Source organism: Diprion similis, chromosome 13 (assembly GCF_021155765.1).
Source record: "Diprion similis isolate iyDipSimi1 chromosome 13, iyDipSimi1.1, whole genome shotgun sequence".
Classification (NCBI taxonomy): Eukaryota; Metazoa; Arthropoda; class Insecta; order Hymenoptera; family Diprionidae; genus Diprion; species Diprion similis.
In genome coordinates this window covers 1,046,526-1,063,771 of record NC_060117.1, presented here as the reverse complement: position 1 = coordinate 1,063,771, position 17,246 = coordinate 1,046,526, and the positions used below count along the sequence as shown (strand labels likewise).

Sequence of the window (17,246 nt, the reverse complement as noted above, 5' to 3'; positions counted from 1 at the left end):
TATAATAAATCATAATCGTACGTCACCGGTTGTCGTTATAGTTGTTGTTGATATTATTATTATTATACATTATTTATTTATTCAATCGAGATGTAGCGATTTTCTCATTTTTCTTTATCATTTTCTATCTCTCTCTTTCTCTCTCTCTGTCTCTGTCTCCATCTCTCTCACAAATTGAACTCCAACTCTCTATAAATATATGTGTACATATGTTGCTGGACGTGTATGTACATGTATGCCCATTGTATGGTTGTAGTTGGGATCTCGTAATTCGTATTATGTCATAAAATGTATTTTATTTTCATATAATACTTGTATTACTTTTGTACAGACCTCACGTTACTAATAATTTTAACACTACTTCATTACTATTATCATTATTATTAATTATAATATTATCATTACCGATGCCCTATAATATTATTACGTCGGATATTTTAATTTCTTGGTAATAATTTATTAAGATTATATTTACACAAGAATAGTAAGAGAAAGGAAGATATTTTACTCTGTGCATTTTTCTATTTTTCATCTCTTCTTGTAATAAACGATGATTCGAATTATCGAATGATGAAGGTATTAGATAAAACGTAAATACATGCGTGTACAGATTTGAAAGTGAATCCAGAGGTATGATATCTCTCTGTCAGTCCACAAGCCAAAGAAGTGGAGCTAGTAAAACAAATTATTAATTACATTTACGTATAAGTATTGTATTTGTCACTATTATCATTACCATTACTATTAATTATTGATTAAATCAATTTCGAACAACTGTCGATTGTCAGTAAAATTATGTGTCAATCAGCGGTCAGAGAGGTTGCAGTACCTAAATTATTATACAATTACATTGTATCGTGTATCAGTTGCGTTTATTTAATTGCAAATGCGGTATCGCGATTATTATTATCATTATTACTATTATTATTATCACTAATATCAATGTTATTCTGATTGCTGTTATCATGAACTTGGTTTCGAATCCTGTTTTTTCATTCAACATTTATGAATAGCCTTCCACTGCCAGTTATTACTATACCGTACACATGTAATATCCGTGGATCTAGAAAATGTAAAATATAATAATAGTAACTGTAATAATGGTATATACATAAATGTGTAACTGTATAATGTATAAAGAAATACGTATTATAGTTGAATATAGTATCGTATATATTATATATAATATTATATATAAACAACATACATTATGACCTGGAGTTTGTGAAATGAGCTTTGGAGTACTAATAAAAATACACGAATTGAATATGTTGAATTAATCACAGAAATAAATTGAAATTTGATTATCATGAATGGTTGTGTTTCAATTATCCACAACATATCTCATTCCTTCCTTTACAAGGTATATCCTTGACTTACAATGGACTTACCATTGCAAACGGTGCTTACACTTACTTCCAATTTGAATTAATCGAATCGGAGAAACTTTAGCGTAAAACTGCTCCTGGTATCCGGAGAACATCTTGGACAAGTAGGTCGTTTGAAAACTCCCACTTACAATTAAGCGAATCGAAAGAATTCAGCCGAAAATTGCTCCTGGTATCAGGAGAACATCTGAGCCGAGGAGGTCTTCCAAAAACAGGGACTGCTTGATTGACTGCTTATGACGTCGATGCTGTGTGCTTTGATTCATGCCTGCTTGCTAGAGAGGGCATGTGATCGCTTGCTTACATGCTACAGCCACTCAAAATTAAGCAAATCGGAGAAATTTCAGCCGACAATTGCTCCTGGTATCAGGAGAACATCTGAGCCGAGGAGGTCTTCCAAAAACAGGGACTGCTTGATTGACTGCTTATGACGTCGATGCTGTGTGCTTTGATTCATGCCTGCTTGCTAGAGAGGGCATGTGATCGCTTGCTTACATGCTACAGCCACTCAAAATTAAGCAAATCGGAGAAATTTCAGCCGACAATTGCTCCTGGTATCAGGAGAACATCTGAGCCGAGGAGGTCTTCCAAAAACAGGGACTGCTTGATTGACTGCTTATGACGTCGATGCTGTGTGCTTTGATTCATGCCTGCTTGCTAGAGAGGGCATGTGATCGCTTGCTTACATGCTACAGCCACTCAAAATTAAGTAAATCGGAGAAATTTCAGCCGAAAATTGCTCCTGGTATCAGGAGAACATCTGAGCCGAGGAGGTCTTCCAGAAACAGGGACTGCTTGATTGACTGCTTATGATGTCGATGCTGTGTGCTTTGATTCATGCCTGCTTGCTAGAGAGGGCATGTGATCGCTTGCTTACATGCTACAGCCACTCAAAATTAAGTAAATCGGAGAAATTTCAGCCGAAAATTGCTCCTGGTATCAGGAGAACATCTGAGCCGAGGAGGTCTTCCAAAAACAGGGACTGCTTGATTGACTGCTTATGATGTCGATGCTGTGTGCTTTGATTCATGCCTGCTTGCTAGAGAGGGCATGTGATCGCTTGCTTACATGCTACAGCCACTTAAAATTAAGCAAATCGGAGAAATTTCAGCCGAAAATTGCTCCTGGTATCAGGAGAACATCTGAGCCGAGGAGGTCTTCCAAAAACAGGGACTGCTTGATTGACTGCTTATGACGTCGATGCTGTGTGCTTTGATTCATGCCTGCTTGCTAGAGAGGGCATGTGATCGCTTGCTTACATGCTACAGCCACTCAAAATTAAGTAAATCGGAGAAATTTCAGCCGAAAATTGCTCCTGGTATCAGGAGAACATCTGAGCCGAGGAGGTCTTCCAAAAACAGGGACTGCTTGATTGACTGCTTATGATGTCGATGCTGTGTGCTTTGATTCATGCCTGCTTGCTAGAGAGGGCATGTGATCGCTTGCTTACATGCTACAGCCACTTAAAATTAAGCAAATCGGAGAAATTTCAGCCGAAAATTGCTCCTGGTATCAGGAGAACATCTGAGCCGAGGAGGTCTTCCAAAAACAGGGACTGCTTGATTGACTGCTTATGACGTCGATGCTGTGTGCTTTGATTCATGCCTGCTTGCTAGAGAGGGCATGTGATCGCTTGCTTACATGCTACAGCCACTCAAAATTAAGTAAATCGGAGAAATTTCAGCCGAAAATTGCTCCTGGTATCAGGAGAACATCTGAGCCGAGGAGGTCTTCCAAAAACAGGGACTGCTTGATTGACTGCTTATGATGTCGATGCTGTGTGCTTTGATTCATGCCTGCTTGCTAGAGAGGGCATGTGATCGCTTGCTTACATGCTACAGCCACTTAAAATTAAGCAAATCGGAGAAATTTCAGCCGAAAATTGCTCCTGGTATCAGGAGAACATCTGAGCCGAGGAGGTCTTCCAAAAACAGGGACTGCTTGATTGACTGCTTATGACGTCGATGCTGTGTGCTTTGATTCATGCCTGCTTGCTAGAGAGGGCATGTGATCGCTTGCTTACATGCTACAGCCACTTAAAATTAAGCAAATCGGAGAAATTTCAGCCGAAAATTGCTCCTGGTATCAGGAGAACATCTGAGCCGAGGAGGTCTTCCAAAAACAGGGACTGCTTGATTGACTGCTTATGACGTCGATGCTGTGTGCTTTGATTCATGCCTGCTTGCTAGAGAGGGCATGTGATCGCTTGCTTACATGCTACAGCCACTCAAAATTAAGCAAATCGGAGAAATTTCAGCCGAAAATTGCTCCTGGTATCAGGAGAACATCTGAGCCGAGGAGGTCTTCCAAAAACAGGGACTGCTTGATTGACTGCTTATGACGTCGATGCTGTGTGCTTTGATTCATGCCTGCTTGCTAGAGAGGGCATGTGATCGCTTGCTTACATGCTACAGCCACTTAAAATTAAGCAAATCGGAGAAATTTCAGCCGAAAATTGCTCCTGGTATCAGGAGAACATCTGAGCCGAGGAGGTCTTCCAAAAACAGGGACTGCTTGATTGACTGCTTATGACGTCGATGCTGTGTGCTTTGATTCATGCCTGCTTGCTAGAGAGGGCATGTGATCGCTTGCTTACATGCTACAGCCACTTAAAATTAAGCAAATCGGAGAAATTTCAGCCGAAAATTGCTCCTGGTATCAGGAGAACATCTGAGCCGAGGAGGTCTTCCAAAAACAGGGACTGCTTGATTGACTGCTTATGACGTCGATGCTGTGTGCTTTGATTCATGCCTGCTTGCTAGAGAGGGCATGTGATCGCTTGCTTACATGCTACAGCCACTTAGAATTAAGCGAATCGGAGAAATTTCAGCCGAAAATTGCTCCTGGTATCAGGAGTACATCTGAGCCGAGGAGGTCTTCCAAAAACAGGGACTGCTTGATTGACTGCTTATGACGTCGATGCTGTGTGCTTTGATTCATGCCTGCTTGCTAGAGAGGGCATGTGATCGCTTGCTTACATGCTACAGCCACTCAAAATTAAGCAAATCGGAGAAATTTCAGCCGAAAATTGCTCCTGGTATCAGGAGAACATCTGAGCCGAGGAGGTCTTCCAAAAACAGGGACTGCTTGATTGACTGCTTATGACGTCGATGCTGTGTGCTTTGATTCATGCCTGCTTGCTAGAGAGGGCATGTGATCGCTTGCTTACATGCTACAGCCACTTAGAATTAAGCGAATCGGAGAAATTTTAGCCGAAAATTGCTCCTGGTATCAGGAGAACATCTGAGCCGAGGAGGTCTTCCAAAACCAGGGACTGCTTGATTGACTGCTTATGACGTCGATGCTGTGTGCTTTGATTCATGCCTGCTTGCTAGAAAGGGCATGTGATCACTTGCTTACATGCTACAGCCACTTAGAATTAAGCGAATCGGAGAAATTTTAGCCGAAACTTGCTCCTGGTATCAGGAGAACATCTGAGCTAAGGAGGTCTTTCATAACTGGTGTGGTTGCCTATAATTAGGCACTTTTACATTAGAAGAGATTGGTTGCCTTTAATCAGGCACTCTAATATTACTTAAGACTGGTTGCCTATAATTAGGCACTTTTATGGTACGTGAGATTGGTTGCCTATCACTAGGCGCTCTCAGATCTTAATGATTGGTTGCCTATGATTAGGCGGCTTGAAAATAAACCGCGTCAATTACGCTATTATCACTCTGTTACTTAGCCGCAATTTTGTGGAAATTTCTGATGACATGCAGAGGGGACAGGTAAGTCACAAGTCATAATTTCTGTATTCATATTTTTATTCAGGCTCTACAAACATGTTATCAACGACTAGTTCTATAGACGTAGGATTCTTATTTCCTATTCAAATTCATATAAAAAAAATAAACAAGAAGATTGGTGACAAATACCAAAAAACAAAATACCTACAACATTGTTAATACTAAGTTGAAATGCTTCAGCATTACAGGTAAGGAATGAGGTGAGGCAATAGCTCCGCCTCCTACGTCTAAAATGAAATTCCTATCCCTTCAAATTCTTGGCGAAAATTTTGCCGACCTTGAAACATGCTAGAAGCAATTCTTTGATGCACTATATCGACGTAATTCTTAGTGATCAATTGATTGCATGCAGTACAAATACGCTGCGAGCAATGTAGATAGATAGATAGAATTCTTCATTATGCCGGGGCCTAAAAATAGGCCAAAGGGCAAACTGGTAACAGTACAATAGTGATTAATATAGTTTTTACAAATAATAATGGTAATACCACACACATGACGAGAATATCAGTTACATTGATTTGGTTTTCCACACACAATATTTACATATAAGAATTGCGATTTACAATTTACAGTTTACAATTTAAAATTCATTTAGGTAGATTCCCAATAACAGAAATAATAATACTAACAAGATATACGATATAAGACAGCGGATATGTAAAATAAATTAGGGTAAATTCAACTATGAATAAATGAGATGAAAATATGGGGTTGAGAAATGAGTTACTATGAACTGCAGCGCCCTTACAGCTAAAATGGACAAAATTAATAGGTCTTAGTTTCCAGCAGAGTAATCCCCATATGGGAGGCTGGAGAACGCACTTGATACTTAAAGCCTAGGTACAGTGCTGTCAGATGCTGTCTCAATAGAGAGAAGATGACTGAAGAGCCTTGCCTCGGAAATACCGATTGAGGGTGATTTTCGGATAGATGAGGGCAAGCTGGCGTCCGTTGTTGGCATGGGCTTCGTTCGCAGTCAGGGACGATCTGTGAGCAGTCTAAGATCGGCCTCGGAGTTGATGACGATCGCCTCGGAAGATGCATCCCGTTTGACATGGACTACTCCATTCCTGCTCCAGATAAAACGGTATCCACAGCCTTTAGCATGGGCGTGGGCTCTCATCTTGCCCAAAAATTTAGATAGAGCTGGCGGAAGAATGTATGGAGATTTACAGCCAAAAAACGTGATATTTCCTACGTACGTTCTCCGCTGTTGATCCAAGGCAGTTTGCTATGTCTTTTCTGGGTTCCTGGGGGTCTAATTAGTCTAAAATAGATCATACAAGTGAATTCTGAAAAAAAGATTTATAATTATAACCCAAAAAAAAGTGAGACAACCCGTTTGGATTTTTGGTGAAAATGTCGACGATTCCGAAAAGTGCTGCAATAAATTCTTTCAGGCACTATTCCGACGTAATTTTGCGAGAGGAATCGATTGAGCGCAGTCCCAATACGCTGCGAGCGATAGTTCAAAAGTTACAGCCGAAAAACTCATGATTTTCGTCGTCATTTCTCTGCCGCTGGTCCTACGCTATTTTTTATGTGTTTTCTGAGTTCCTGGGGGTCGAATTACTCTAGAACGGCCCATGCAAATCGAATCCGAGACGACAAATTTTCGGCTCCAAAAATGACCAAAAAAGTAAGGCTTACCCCTTTGGATTTTTGGTGAAAATTTCGACGATTCCGAAAAGTGCTGCAATAAATTCTTTCAGGCACTATTCCGACGTAATTTTGCGAGAGGAATCGATTGAGCGCAGTCCCAATACGCTGCGAGCGATAGTTCAAAAGTTACAGCCGAAAAACTCATGATTTTCGTCGTCATTTCTCTGCCGCTGGTCCTACGCTATTTTTTATGTGTTTTCTGAGTTCCTGGGGGTCGAATTACTCTAGAACGGCCCATGCAAATCGAATCCGAGACGACAAATTTTCGGCTCCAAAAATGACCAAAAAAGTAAGGCTTACCCCTTTGGATTTTTGGTGAAAATTTCGACGATTCCGAAAAGTGCTGCAATAAATTCTTTCAGGCACTATTCCGACGTAATTTTGCGAGAGGAATCGATTGCGCGCAGTCCCGATACGCTGCGAGCGATAGTTCAAAAGTTACAGCCGAAAAACTCATGATTTTCGTCGTCATTTCTCTGCCGCTGGTCCTACGCTATTTTTTATGTGTTTTCTGAGTTCCTGGGGGTCGAATTACTCTAGAACGGCCCATGCAAATCGAATCCGAGACGACAAATTTTCGGCTCCAAAAATGACCAAAAAAGTAAGGCTTACCCCTTTGGATTTTTGGTGAAAATTTCGACGATTCCGAAAAGTGCTGCAATAAATTCTTTCAGGCACTATTCCGACGTAATTTTGCGAGAGGAATCGATTGCGCGCAGTCCCGATACGCTGCGAGCGATAGTTCAAAAGTTACAGCCGAAAAACTCATGATTTTCGTCGTCATTTCTCTGCCGCTGGTCCTACGCTATTTTTTATGTGTTTTCTGAGTTCCTGGGGGTCGAATTACTCTAGAACGGCCCATGCAAATCGAATCCGAGACGACAAATTTTCGGCTCCAAAAATGACCAAAAAAGTAAGGCTTACCCCTTTGGATTTTTGGCGAAAATTTCGACGATTCCGAAAAGTGCTGCAATAAATTCTTTCAGGCACTATTCCGACGTGATTTTGCGAGAGGAATCGATTAATCGCAGTCCCGATACGCTGCGAGCAACACCTGCAAAGTTACAGCCGAAAAACTGCAGATTTTCTTCGTCATTTCTCTGCTGCTGGTTCTACGCTATTTTTGATGTGTTTTCTGAGTTCCTGGGGGTCGAATTACTCTAGAAAGGGTCATGCGAATCGAATCCGAGACGACAAATTTTCGGCTCCAAAAATGACCAAAAAAGTAAGGCTTACCCCTTTGGATTTTTGGCGAAAATTTCGACGATTCCGAAAAGTGCTGCAATAAATTCTTTCAGGCACTATTCCGACGTGATTTTGCGAGAGGAATCGATTAATCGCAGTCCCGATACGCTGCGAGCAACACCTGCAAAGTTACAGCCGAAAAACTGCAGATTTTCTTCGTCATTTCTCTGCTGCTGGTTCTACGCTATTTTTGATGTGTTTTCTGAGTTCCTGGGGGTCGAATTACTCTAGAAAGGGTCATGCGAATCGAATCCGAGACGACAAATTTTCGGCTCCAAAAATGACCAAAAAAGTAAGGCTTACCCCTTTGGATTTTTGGTGAAAATTTCGACGATTCCGAAAAGTGCTGCAATAAATTCTTTCAGGCACTATTCCGACGTAATTTTGCGAGAGGAATCGATTGAGCGCAGTCCCAATACGCTGCGAGCGATAGTTCAAAAGTTACAGCCGAAAAACTCATGATTTTCGTCGTCATTTCTCTGCCGCTGGTCCTACGCTATTTTTTATGTGTTTTCTGAGTTCCTGGGGGTCGAATTACTCTAGAAAGGGTCATGCGAATCGAATCCGAGACGACAAATTTTCGGCTCCAAAAATGACCAAAAAAGTAAGGCTTACCCCTTTGGATTTTTGGCGAAAATTTCGACGATTCCGAAAAGTGCTGCAATAAATTCTTTCAGGCACTATTCCGACGTGATTTTGCGAGAGGAATCGATTAATCGCAGTCCCGATACGCTGCGAGCAACACCTGCAAAGTTACAGCCGAAAAACTGCAGATTTTCTTCGTCATTTCTCTGCTGCTGGTTCTACGCTATTTTTGATGTGTTTTCTGAGTTCCTGGGGGTCGAATTACTCTAGAAAGGGTCATGCGAATCGAATCCGAGACGACAAATTTTCGGCTCCAAAAATGACCAAAAAAGTAAGGCTTACCCCTTTGGATTTTTGGTGAAAATTTCGACGATTCCGAAAAGTGCTGCAATAAATTCTTTCAGGCACTATTCCGACGTAATTTTGCGAGAGGAATCGATTGCGCGCAGTCCCGATACGCTGCGAGCAACGGATCACGAGTTACAGCCAAAAAACGATTTGATACATTTGAAATAAACAAAGAATCAAAAAATTTGAAATAAAAAAATGGTAGTATTGATGAAATTCATGTTAATGTAATGAAAAATCTTTCTTCCTCTATCGTTGAACCGCTAAAACATATAGTTAATTTGAACACTAATCAGTTAACATTACCGAATGCATTAAAAACGCTGTGATAATACCCATATGTATACCTATATAAGTGATTCTCTGATAAATACTTATTATGAAACTACAAAGAAATATCTCTGATTTCCAATATTGCTAAAATATTTGAAAAAACTATTCCTTGCAACAGAATTCTTACCTCTTCAAATTATTGTAAAATCTTATCAACTAAACAATTTCGCTTTATTAAAAATTGTCGAATAACTAACGCACTTGACAAGATCACCAATTTGTTTCTAGCAATAATTGATAATAATTTTACCTCTCCGGGATTACTCTATGCACTGTATTTGAGTACATCTGAATCCATTGTATTAGTAATATTTACTGGATTTAATAAATAAATAGATCAATTTTTACTGTTACAGTGCAGTCCAACTTAATTACTACTATCGCAATTTTAAAGCAAAAATTATGCGTGTCAAAATTGATCCACAGGACTTTTTCTCGATTCAACGAACACTCAGGAATTTGAAAAAACGCATAGAACTTGTCGGGATCAAAAGTTGTGAAATTCCATAAATAATAATTAGAAACGCTTTGATTTTCGGACTTAAGTTTTAATCCACGTTTTCCAGCGACTCTACAGTATGCATAATTCTTTCTTACCACAAACATTTCCTCACACCATTCTCCATGCAGCCCAAAAGTGTACTGACTCGGTTCCAAGCTGCCTCCCATTCTCCCTGACTATACCGACACTACTTACTCCTGCGTGCAGACTGCCACGAATGTCGGTACGAACGAGTTACGTAGAGTCAATAATGCAGCAAACTCCTACACCCTCCACCTCGAGAGTGCGCTGTAAGAAAATTGTGTTACCAACAAACGTGGGGGAAAAGTGAAAAGTTCTACCAACTTTTGGTCTCGGACTTACTTCAGGTGGTAATGTTTTGCACCAATGATTAGATTGCAACTGCAAGACATGGCTGCTCTCCGTCATCTCACCGTAAATATTGGGAGAGCAATCTTCTCCCAAGAATCAAGAAGATGCATAAGTCTTTCCTCGGCGTTGAGAATTAAAGAAAGTTAGTACTCCATTCTAATCGCTCCTTACCCCCTTTTCTTATTCTCGAAACCTGGAATCGGAAATCAAGATTTATCCGTTTACCTAACCTGTATTACTTCCAAAAACAGATGAATACTGCTTAGCTGCTGATCCTATATTTATATAATAATTTAGTTTTTTTTCTACAGTAAGAGAAACGAGAGAAGGGAAAAATCTGATAGTTGAAGGTGTAACCATTTCCTCCTCAAGGGTACCTTTGCTCGTCAAAAACACAGCACCTACCGGAGCTTGTCCTGTTTGTGCTGCCGGTCTAGATGTGAAGCATACGGTGATAAGATTTATTCCACAATTTTTCTCAACATTATATTCGTTAAAAAAATGCACGTATCACTATATCCCAATTTTGTTTCAGGATGTTTTAATTCTTAGCCAATTCCTACGGTCAGATGGTTGCATGCTACCTCGCAGAGTAACTGGCCTGTGTAAAACTCAGCAGAAAAGAATAGGAACAATGGTAGCAATGGCCCAGAAAGCAGGTGAGCTATCGCAATGTCTTCGGATCTAATTTACTCAAAGAATTTTTCAAATTGTAAGATCATTTGTTATCTGTCGCATTATTTCTTCTTACTTTTGCAGGACTGATGCCAAACATTGCTCCGGCCAATAGCAAACGAGATCCAAAGCGTAGAAAAGATTGGAAGAAATTCAACACTTATTTCGACGAAAATACGATCTGGACAAAATTTGTGTAATTTATAAAACCCTTTAGTTATGTACATGTATTTAGTGTGTAAAATAAATAAATCACCATCTTATAAACGACTGATTTTAAGTCTCATTATGAGACTGATTAGCTATCAGAGGGGAAATTATTTAGATTATTCAATTACTTGAAAAAACTGACAATTAGTTTCTCTTACTGTTGAGAAAGAGGGAATTTGCAGCCATCTGCTCACCTGCCAATTTCTACGAATCAATCTAACCTAAAACCTTGATGTCTAAACATAACCTATTCCAACTTGAACGCGATCGAAGCATCGCTTGATTTATGCCTCGCGTCATTGCATAAATGATTATTCAAGAAAGATGCTGAGGCGTAAGTTGCTGAAAGAAACATGGTGCAAGTTTCGTCAACGATCGCTGAATACAGAGAGTCACGTAAAACATTCCGAGAAAAATGAAGTCGACCTTTCGAGGGTGCGAAACATCGGGATCCTGGCGCACATCGATGCCGGTAAGCTTACAATTAAAAGGCCAGTTGACAAGGCGATGAAATTGACCAGAAGTGTTAAAAACTGCTGGTAAAGGTTTTTATTGTTTCGAACGTGTCATTTGGATATTATTAACAAGATTTCACACCTTTCCCCCTCCCCCGAGATCAGCTCTGAACTCTGTGATAATGAAAAGATAGAAAAAATTAATTTCACATCAATGTCCCATTTTGTCAACAATGTGAAGCGAAATACCTGAATACAAAATTGAAGGTGACAAAACTCTCTGCAAATAAGATTGTATAAGTAATCTCGGTAGGACCTTTACTTTTGCAACAACAGCCACGCCAAGTTGACAAATTTCGACAAGCGCAGCAAATATCCATTGTACTTGCCAAATTCTACGTTTTACTTACCTTAGAAAATGTGAATCAATATTCGTGTGGAAGCACAATACGATAAAAATATTTTATTATTTATTATGATTGTTTAAAATTAATCTCATTTCAATTGTTGATAGCACTCATGGCAAAAAATGTACCAAACTTTCCATTTGAATGGAAAACTGAGTGCCCATTTTGTGCGAGAGCTGCTTCCGAGCAATTTTTAGCAAAAGAAAAAAAAATGCACCAAGATAAACGTAAGTCCACTAGGCTCGTCCGAAGTCTCACTTTTAAAGATGAGATTATGAAGATTCCAAAGGAAGACTGGACTCATTCAATGAAAAGAAAGTTTCACGCATCAGAAACACTGATCTGGTTGCAGCTGAGGGTACAGCATATGAATACTCATTATCCTGATACTATGTGACAACATATTTATTCTAATTTATTAATTTTTCATGTCTGTATCTATGGTTATCCCATACGTGATTCCATAAATAATTGCATCGTCACCTTTAATTTTATACGGAACTATTTTGCTCTATAGCGTTAAGGAAACGAGATATTGTTGTAATACCTTGTACCTTGTCACCATCACATGGTTCAGAGCGGCTCTTGGGGAAGGAAGAGACCACAGATTTGTTAATAACATCCAAATAAAGCGTTTGAACTAATAAAATCTTTACCAACAATTCAAAACTCCCTGGTAAAAATTCCATTAGATGCGGATAGAATCGTAGAAAAAATGTGTCAACAACTGTGAAGAAACAGACAAAAAACTGATTTTATACAGTTATTAGCACAATTTCCGTACGTATCTATGTCCGTGTAACGGAAATTTTTCGAAGGATCTTTTTTCCGCCTAGCCCAGACATAAAAATTGCAAATAAATGTACTCACCCGATTGAAATGTAATCCAGGAAAGACAACGACGACCGAGCGGATGCTCTTCTACTCTGGAACGATCGGTAACATGGGTGAGGTTCATCACGGTAACACGGTGACGGATTACATGGACCAGGAACGTGAGCGAGGCATAACGATAACGTCTGCGGCGGTGACCTTCGGCTGGAAGGATCACAGATTCAACCTCATCGACACCCCGGGTCACATTGACTTCACGATGGAGGTGGAGCAGAGCCTCAGTGTCATGGACGGTGCGGTGGTGGTGCTGGATGGTTCGGCGGGCGTCGAGGCGCAAACTTTGACCGTCTGGAGGCAGGCGGACCGCTACGCGTTGCCGAGGATAATCTACGCCAACAAGATGGATCGCTTGGACGCAAACTTCGACTACTGCATCAGTTCCGTTGAGTCCAAGCTGGAGGTGACGGCTCTTCCCGCCCAAATTCCTATCCAGGACAGCTCCGGTCTGACGGGCATCGTCGACGTGCTGACGACGCAGTTGCTGACCTTCGAAAAACAGAACGAAGGCAAGAAGTATCAGAGGGTCGAATTAACGGAGGAGAAAGATGGCAGTATATGGGAACGCGCCATGGCGGCGAGATCCAGACTTACCGATAAATTGTCGGGCGTGGATGACAGACTGGCCGAATTGGTGATCGAGCAGGAATCGCTGGACAAAATACCGGCCCAGATATTGATGGAATCTATGAGGAGGTGCACGATAGCTGGCACAGGAGTTCCGCTGCTGCTCGGAAGTTCCTACAAGAACGTCGGGGTTCAGCTGCTGATGGACGGAGTGATACTGTATCTCCCATCGCCGGAGTCAAATTCCGCAGTAAAACAGTTTCGCTGTTTTGGCGAGAACCTGGCCGCCAGGGCGTTTAAGGTGGTCCACGACAAGCATAAAGGGGCGCTTACTTTCCTCAGGATTTACTCGGGCGCCTTCAAGCAGGGTCAAAGGGTCTTCAATGTTCAGAAGGAGAATACAGAGCAGTGCGGGAAGTTGTACGAGGCTCACGCGGACGAGTACAGCGAAATCGCGACGTTACAGCGTGGAAACATCGCCGCTGTTTCCGGTCTGAAGCTCACCACAGCCGGAGACTTGCTCACGACCAGCGCGGTCGCAGCTAATCAGGCCAAAAAAGCAATGCAAAAGCAGCAAAACGCGACCGACGAGGACGTCCAGAGTCTCTTTGGAACCGGTGCCAGGGTACCGAACCCTGTGTTCTTCTGCTCGATCGAACCCCCTTCGATCTCTTATCAAGTTCCCCTTGACATCGCTTTGGAGAAACTTCAGAGGGAGGATCCCAGCTTGAGAGTAACCCAAGACGCCGAGACGGGACAGACGGTGCTATCGGGCATGGGGGAATTGCATCTGGAGATTATCGCTGAAAGGATAAGATCAGAGTTCAAGATAGACGTTGACCTGGGACCCTTGCAGATAGCCTACAAGGAAACCCTGCAGACCGCGGTGAAGGATACTCACGTGACAAGCCACAGGATCGGCTCGACCAATCACAGCGTACAGACGACGATGAGTATCGAGCCGAACTACAAGGGCGCGGATATCCTGAAGCTGGACAAAAGTCCTGACTGCGTTGCACACACCAGCGCAATAAGTCTCAGGACATTGCAGCACGTGAAGAGAGGGGTAAACGCGGCTTTGAACATCGGACCAAAACTTAGCTGTCCTGTCATTAACGTCGGAGTAACTCTTCATTGGCTTGAGATAGGGAAAGGAACTTCGAGTACCATGGTGTCTGCAACGATCACGCAGTGCGTACAGAAGGTAAACACACTGCGAGTATGACGGAAGTATTTTATTCCATTTTTGCCGGAATCCTTATGCGTTCACCGTCGTTCGACACCTTCGACAGCGACTTCGGTTTTCTGGACCCTTTTTTCGCCGTCTCAGTCTTGTTTTTCTTCATCTCAGATTTCTTTCGCAGGCCATTCTGCCTCCCGGATTTTTCCACCTCGGACATCACTCGCATCTCGTTCAACGTCACCTCCAGACTTCTCACGGCGTTGTAAAACCTTTCATCCTTTTTTCGATTCCCGCAATTAATTGTACTTTTGACAACGGACTTGACTGATCCCACTTTGCCAGATGTTACAGGGACTTTATCACCGCGTTGTGACTCTTGAAAAATTTTTGTAACGGCTTCTTTACGTCTTCGAGACTTCTTGAGGCTCCATTTAGGAATCACTACTGGCTGCACGATTTCGTTCACTTGTTTTATTGTGTCCCCTGGAGTTTCGTATCGGGATTTCCAAACGTCCAGCCCAAAGTTTGGCTCATTGTCAGCCTCTCTATGCACGAATTGATTTTGCGTGTCGTTGATGTTATCCATCTTGTCGTCATTGGATCTGGTCCTGTTTCCGGTTGGTGACAAAGAGTAGCCGCAACTGTGGGCATGACTCCTGTGCAATTTCCGCCTCTCTCGACCCTGTGCAGTCACGGAACGCATCCGAGACCCTCCGAGTCTGGGAATAGCGAACAGCATGAGCCTCATCTTGTTCTTAAAATCTAGAATTTTAGATAGGCTGGTGTTCGTCTTGCCGAAAAAGTCGTTTATCAATTTTCCCGACTTGATCTGTATGTCTCTCAGAAAGTGGGAACGAATCAGATCCACAGGCTCGTTTGGCTCGCTCCTCTTCGTCGTAACTTCCTTCAGATGTATTCCCCACTTCAGCATGTAGTGGTGAAAAAACGCCTGACAGAGTTCGGGTGATATTTCCATGTCAGCGTAGTGTTTGTCGATGAAGTAAATCCTCCGCAGTCTACAATTGGCGAATATCGCCAACCTCTGAGTCGCCTTGTACCCCGAGTTGAAGGCCCTCCTTGTCAGGTCTTCGAGGTTGATTTCAAGGCGGTTCCATCCAGGCTGGAGCTTCACGTGGACTCGACTGATCACAGGTACTCTTACGCTCCCGTTGTTCTCGAAGCCCTCACTGGAGAAGTGGAAATGATGTCTGATTTCGTTTGTGTCGATAATCTGAGTGGGTATAAAACGGCCTCTGTAATGTAGAGTCTCTAATCAAGATTTAAAAGCTTGTCAGCCGAATTACCTGGACTTGAAAACAGCACTCGACGTTCATATTCTTGATGACAATAACGAGAAACGGAAGACGGATGTCAAGCAATTGCTCTGGAGAAGCTGGACATCCGATAAACGTGTTTCCATTGCTCGATTTCTCCAAATCCTGCAGTTCCACGATCTGTGTAATGTTTTTTTTTTTTTTTTTTTTCTTTTTCTTTTTAAATCAAACGAGTCGTCTCATTACTTGTTAGAAGAACCGTTCAAGTGAGGCTGACTTACATTTTCCAGAAGATCTGAATCCAATGTCTTGCGAACTCTTCCGGTCTGCGAGTGTCGCTTGCACCAATATTCCAGCGGCTTGTCGCTGATGCTGTAGAGTAGAGAAAGGTAGCCGGACGATACCATTCAGACAGCTTGTCATGTCTCTTGCCGTATTTCCAAATTTATACCGATACAGTACTGCTAAGAACAAGAAATTTTCTATCGAAAACAAATCTTCAAAATATAACGATTGGTCGTGATGATGAAACAAAAATTTTGCTCTTCTTGAACCGCGCCATTCACTCACATTTCCATCATTCACATCTTTAGCTTGATCTTGTCTTTTTTTGTGAGCTGGTCTACCTCCCAGCAATCAATGGAACGATTAGCTCGTCCGTAAAATGTATCAAGTCGATTTCAATTGCCAATTTTACAGCTCCTGCGAACAGGAGGAACGTCGCTTCTGGAGCCAATAATGCAGCTCGAAGTAGTGACATCTGAAGAGACGGTATCCCTCGTCATATCAGACCTGTCTAGACGCAGAGCACAAATACAACAGATCGGATCTCGTGGTCGAAGCAAGGTAACATTGATCTGTTGAAAAATAAAGACTAATTTCAACATGAGAGAATGATTATTTTTCATACTAAAACAAGTTACAAATTACACGTAACAAACAAACCTTCTAATTTTACAGATCGTCTACGCCCTGACACCTTTGTCAGAATTGCTTGGATACTCGAGGCACCTGAGAACATTAACGTCAGGCGCAGGATCATTTTCCATAGAATTTAATCATTACAAAGAGATGGGAGCGCTCGAGGAACGCCAGGCAATAGAACGTGTTACGGGATTTGCATACTAATAATGAGTAGTTCAAATAAATTAATTTCGTATAAATAGTAACTTATGCAACATACGTGAATAAATCTAAAAAAAAAAAAAAAAACTTATGACAATATTGTTAATAGTATTCACCTGTTAGATTTAAGGAAAATTTGATAAGGACGAGGTGAAAAGTGCGAAAAAGAAAATAATACATTGCAAACGCGATAAACTAAACAAAAATATATTGCATCGTCAATGGTGTGTACAATTTTCTTCTTTTTTTTTTTATTCTTTCTTTTTTCCTTT

The 17,246-nt window shown here is 41.5% G+C and overlaps 2 protein-coding genes across 2 annotated transcripts; both read left to right on the top strand.

Annotated features, from left to right (window-relative positions):
- Positions 1 to 10,185: 10,185 nt before the first annotated feature.
- LOC124414157 (39S ribosomal protein S18a, mitochondrial) lies at positions 10,186 to 11,129 on the top strand. Its single transcript, XM_046895109.1, has 4 exons — positions 10,186 to 10,329; positions 10,499 to 10,638; positions 10,723 to 10,846; positions 10,947 to 11,129. Exons 1-4 carry the CDS (start codon positions 10,203 to 10,205, stop codon positions 11,060 to 11,062), a joined length of 507 nt encoding a protein of 168 aa, XP_046751065.1. The 5' UTR covers positions 10,186 to 10,202; the 3' UTR covers positions 11,063 to 11,129.
- Positions 11,130 to 11,287: 158 nt separating this feature from the next.
- On the top strand, positions 11,288 to 17,036 carry LOC124414149 (ribosome-releasing factor 2, mitochondrial). Its single transcript, XM_046895095.1, has 4 exons — positions 11,288 to 11,544; positions 12,825 to 14,596; positions 16,549 to 16,695; positions 16,810 to 17,036. The coding sequence occupies exons 1-4, from the start codon at positions 11,397 to 11,399 to the stop codon at positions 16,975 to 16,977; spliced, it is 2,235 nt and encodes a 744-aa protein (XP_046751051.1). The 5' UTR covers positions 11,288 to 11,396; the 3' UTR covers positions 16,978 to 17,036.
- The last annotated feature ends 210 nt before the right edge of the window (positions 17,037 to 17,246 follow it).

Excerpts from the sequence above, each read along its gene's own strand:
- LOC124414157 (XM_046895109.1), top strand. The coding sequence starts at position 10,203 with ATGATTAGATTGCAACTGCAAGACATGGCTGCTCTCCGTCATCTCACC. Across the intron at positions 10,330-10,498 it reads GGCGTTGAGAATTAAAGAAA|TAAGAGAAACGAGAGAAGGG; the intron begins GTTAGTACTCCA and ends TTTTTTCTACAG. Across the intron at positions 10,639-10,722 it reads GTCTAGATGTGAAGCATACG|GATGTTTTAATTCTTAGCCA; the intron begins GTGATAAGATTT and ends ATTTTGTTTCAG.
- LOC124414149 (XM_046895095.1), top strand. The coding sequence starts at position 11,397 with ATGCTGAGGCGTAAGTTGCTGAAAGAAACATGGTGCAAGTTTCGTCAA. Across the intron at positions 11,545-12,824 it reads CCTGGCGCACATCGATGCCG|GAAAGACAACGACGACCGAG; the intron begins GTAAGCTTACAA and ends AATGTAATCCAG. Across the intron at positions 14,597-16,548 it reads TCACGCAGTGCGTACAGAAG|CTCCTGCGAACAGGAGGAAC; the intron begins GTAAACACACTG and ends CCAATTTTACAG.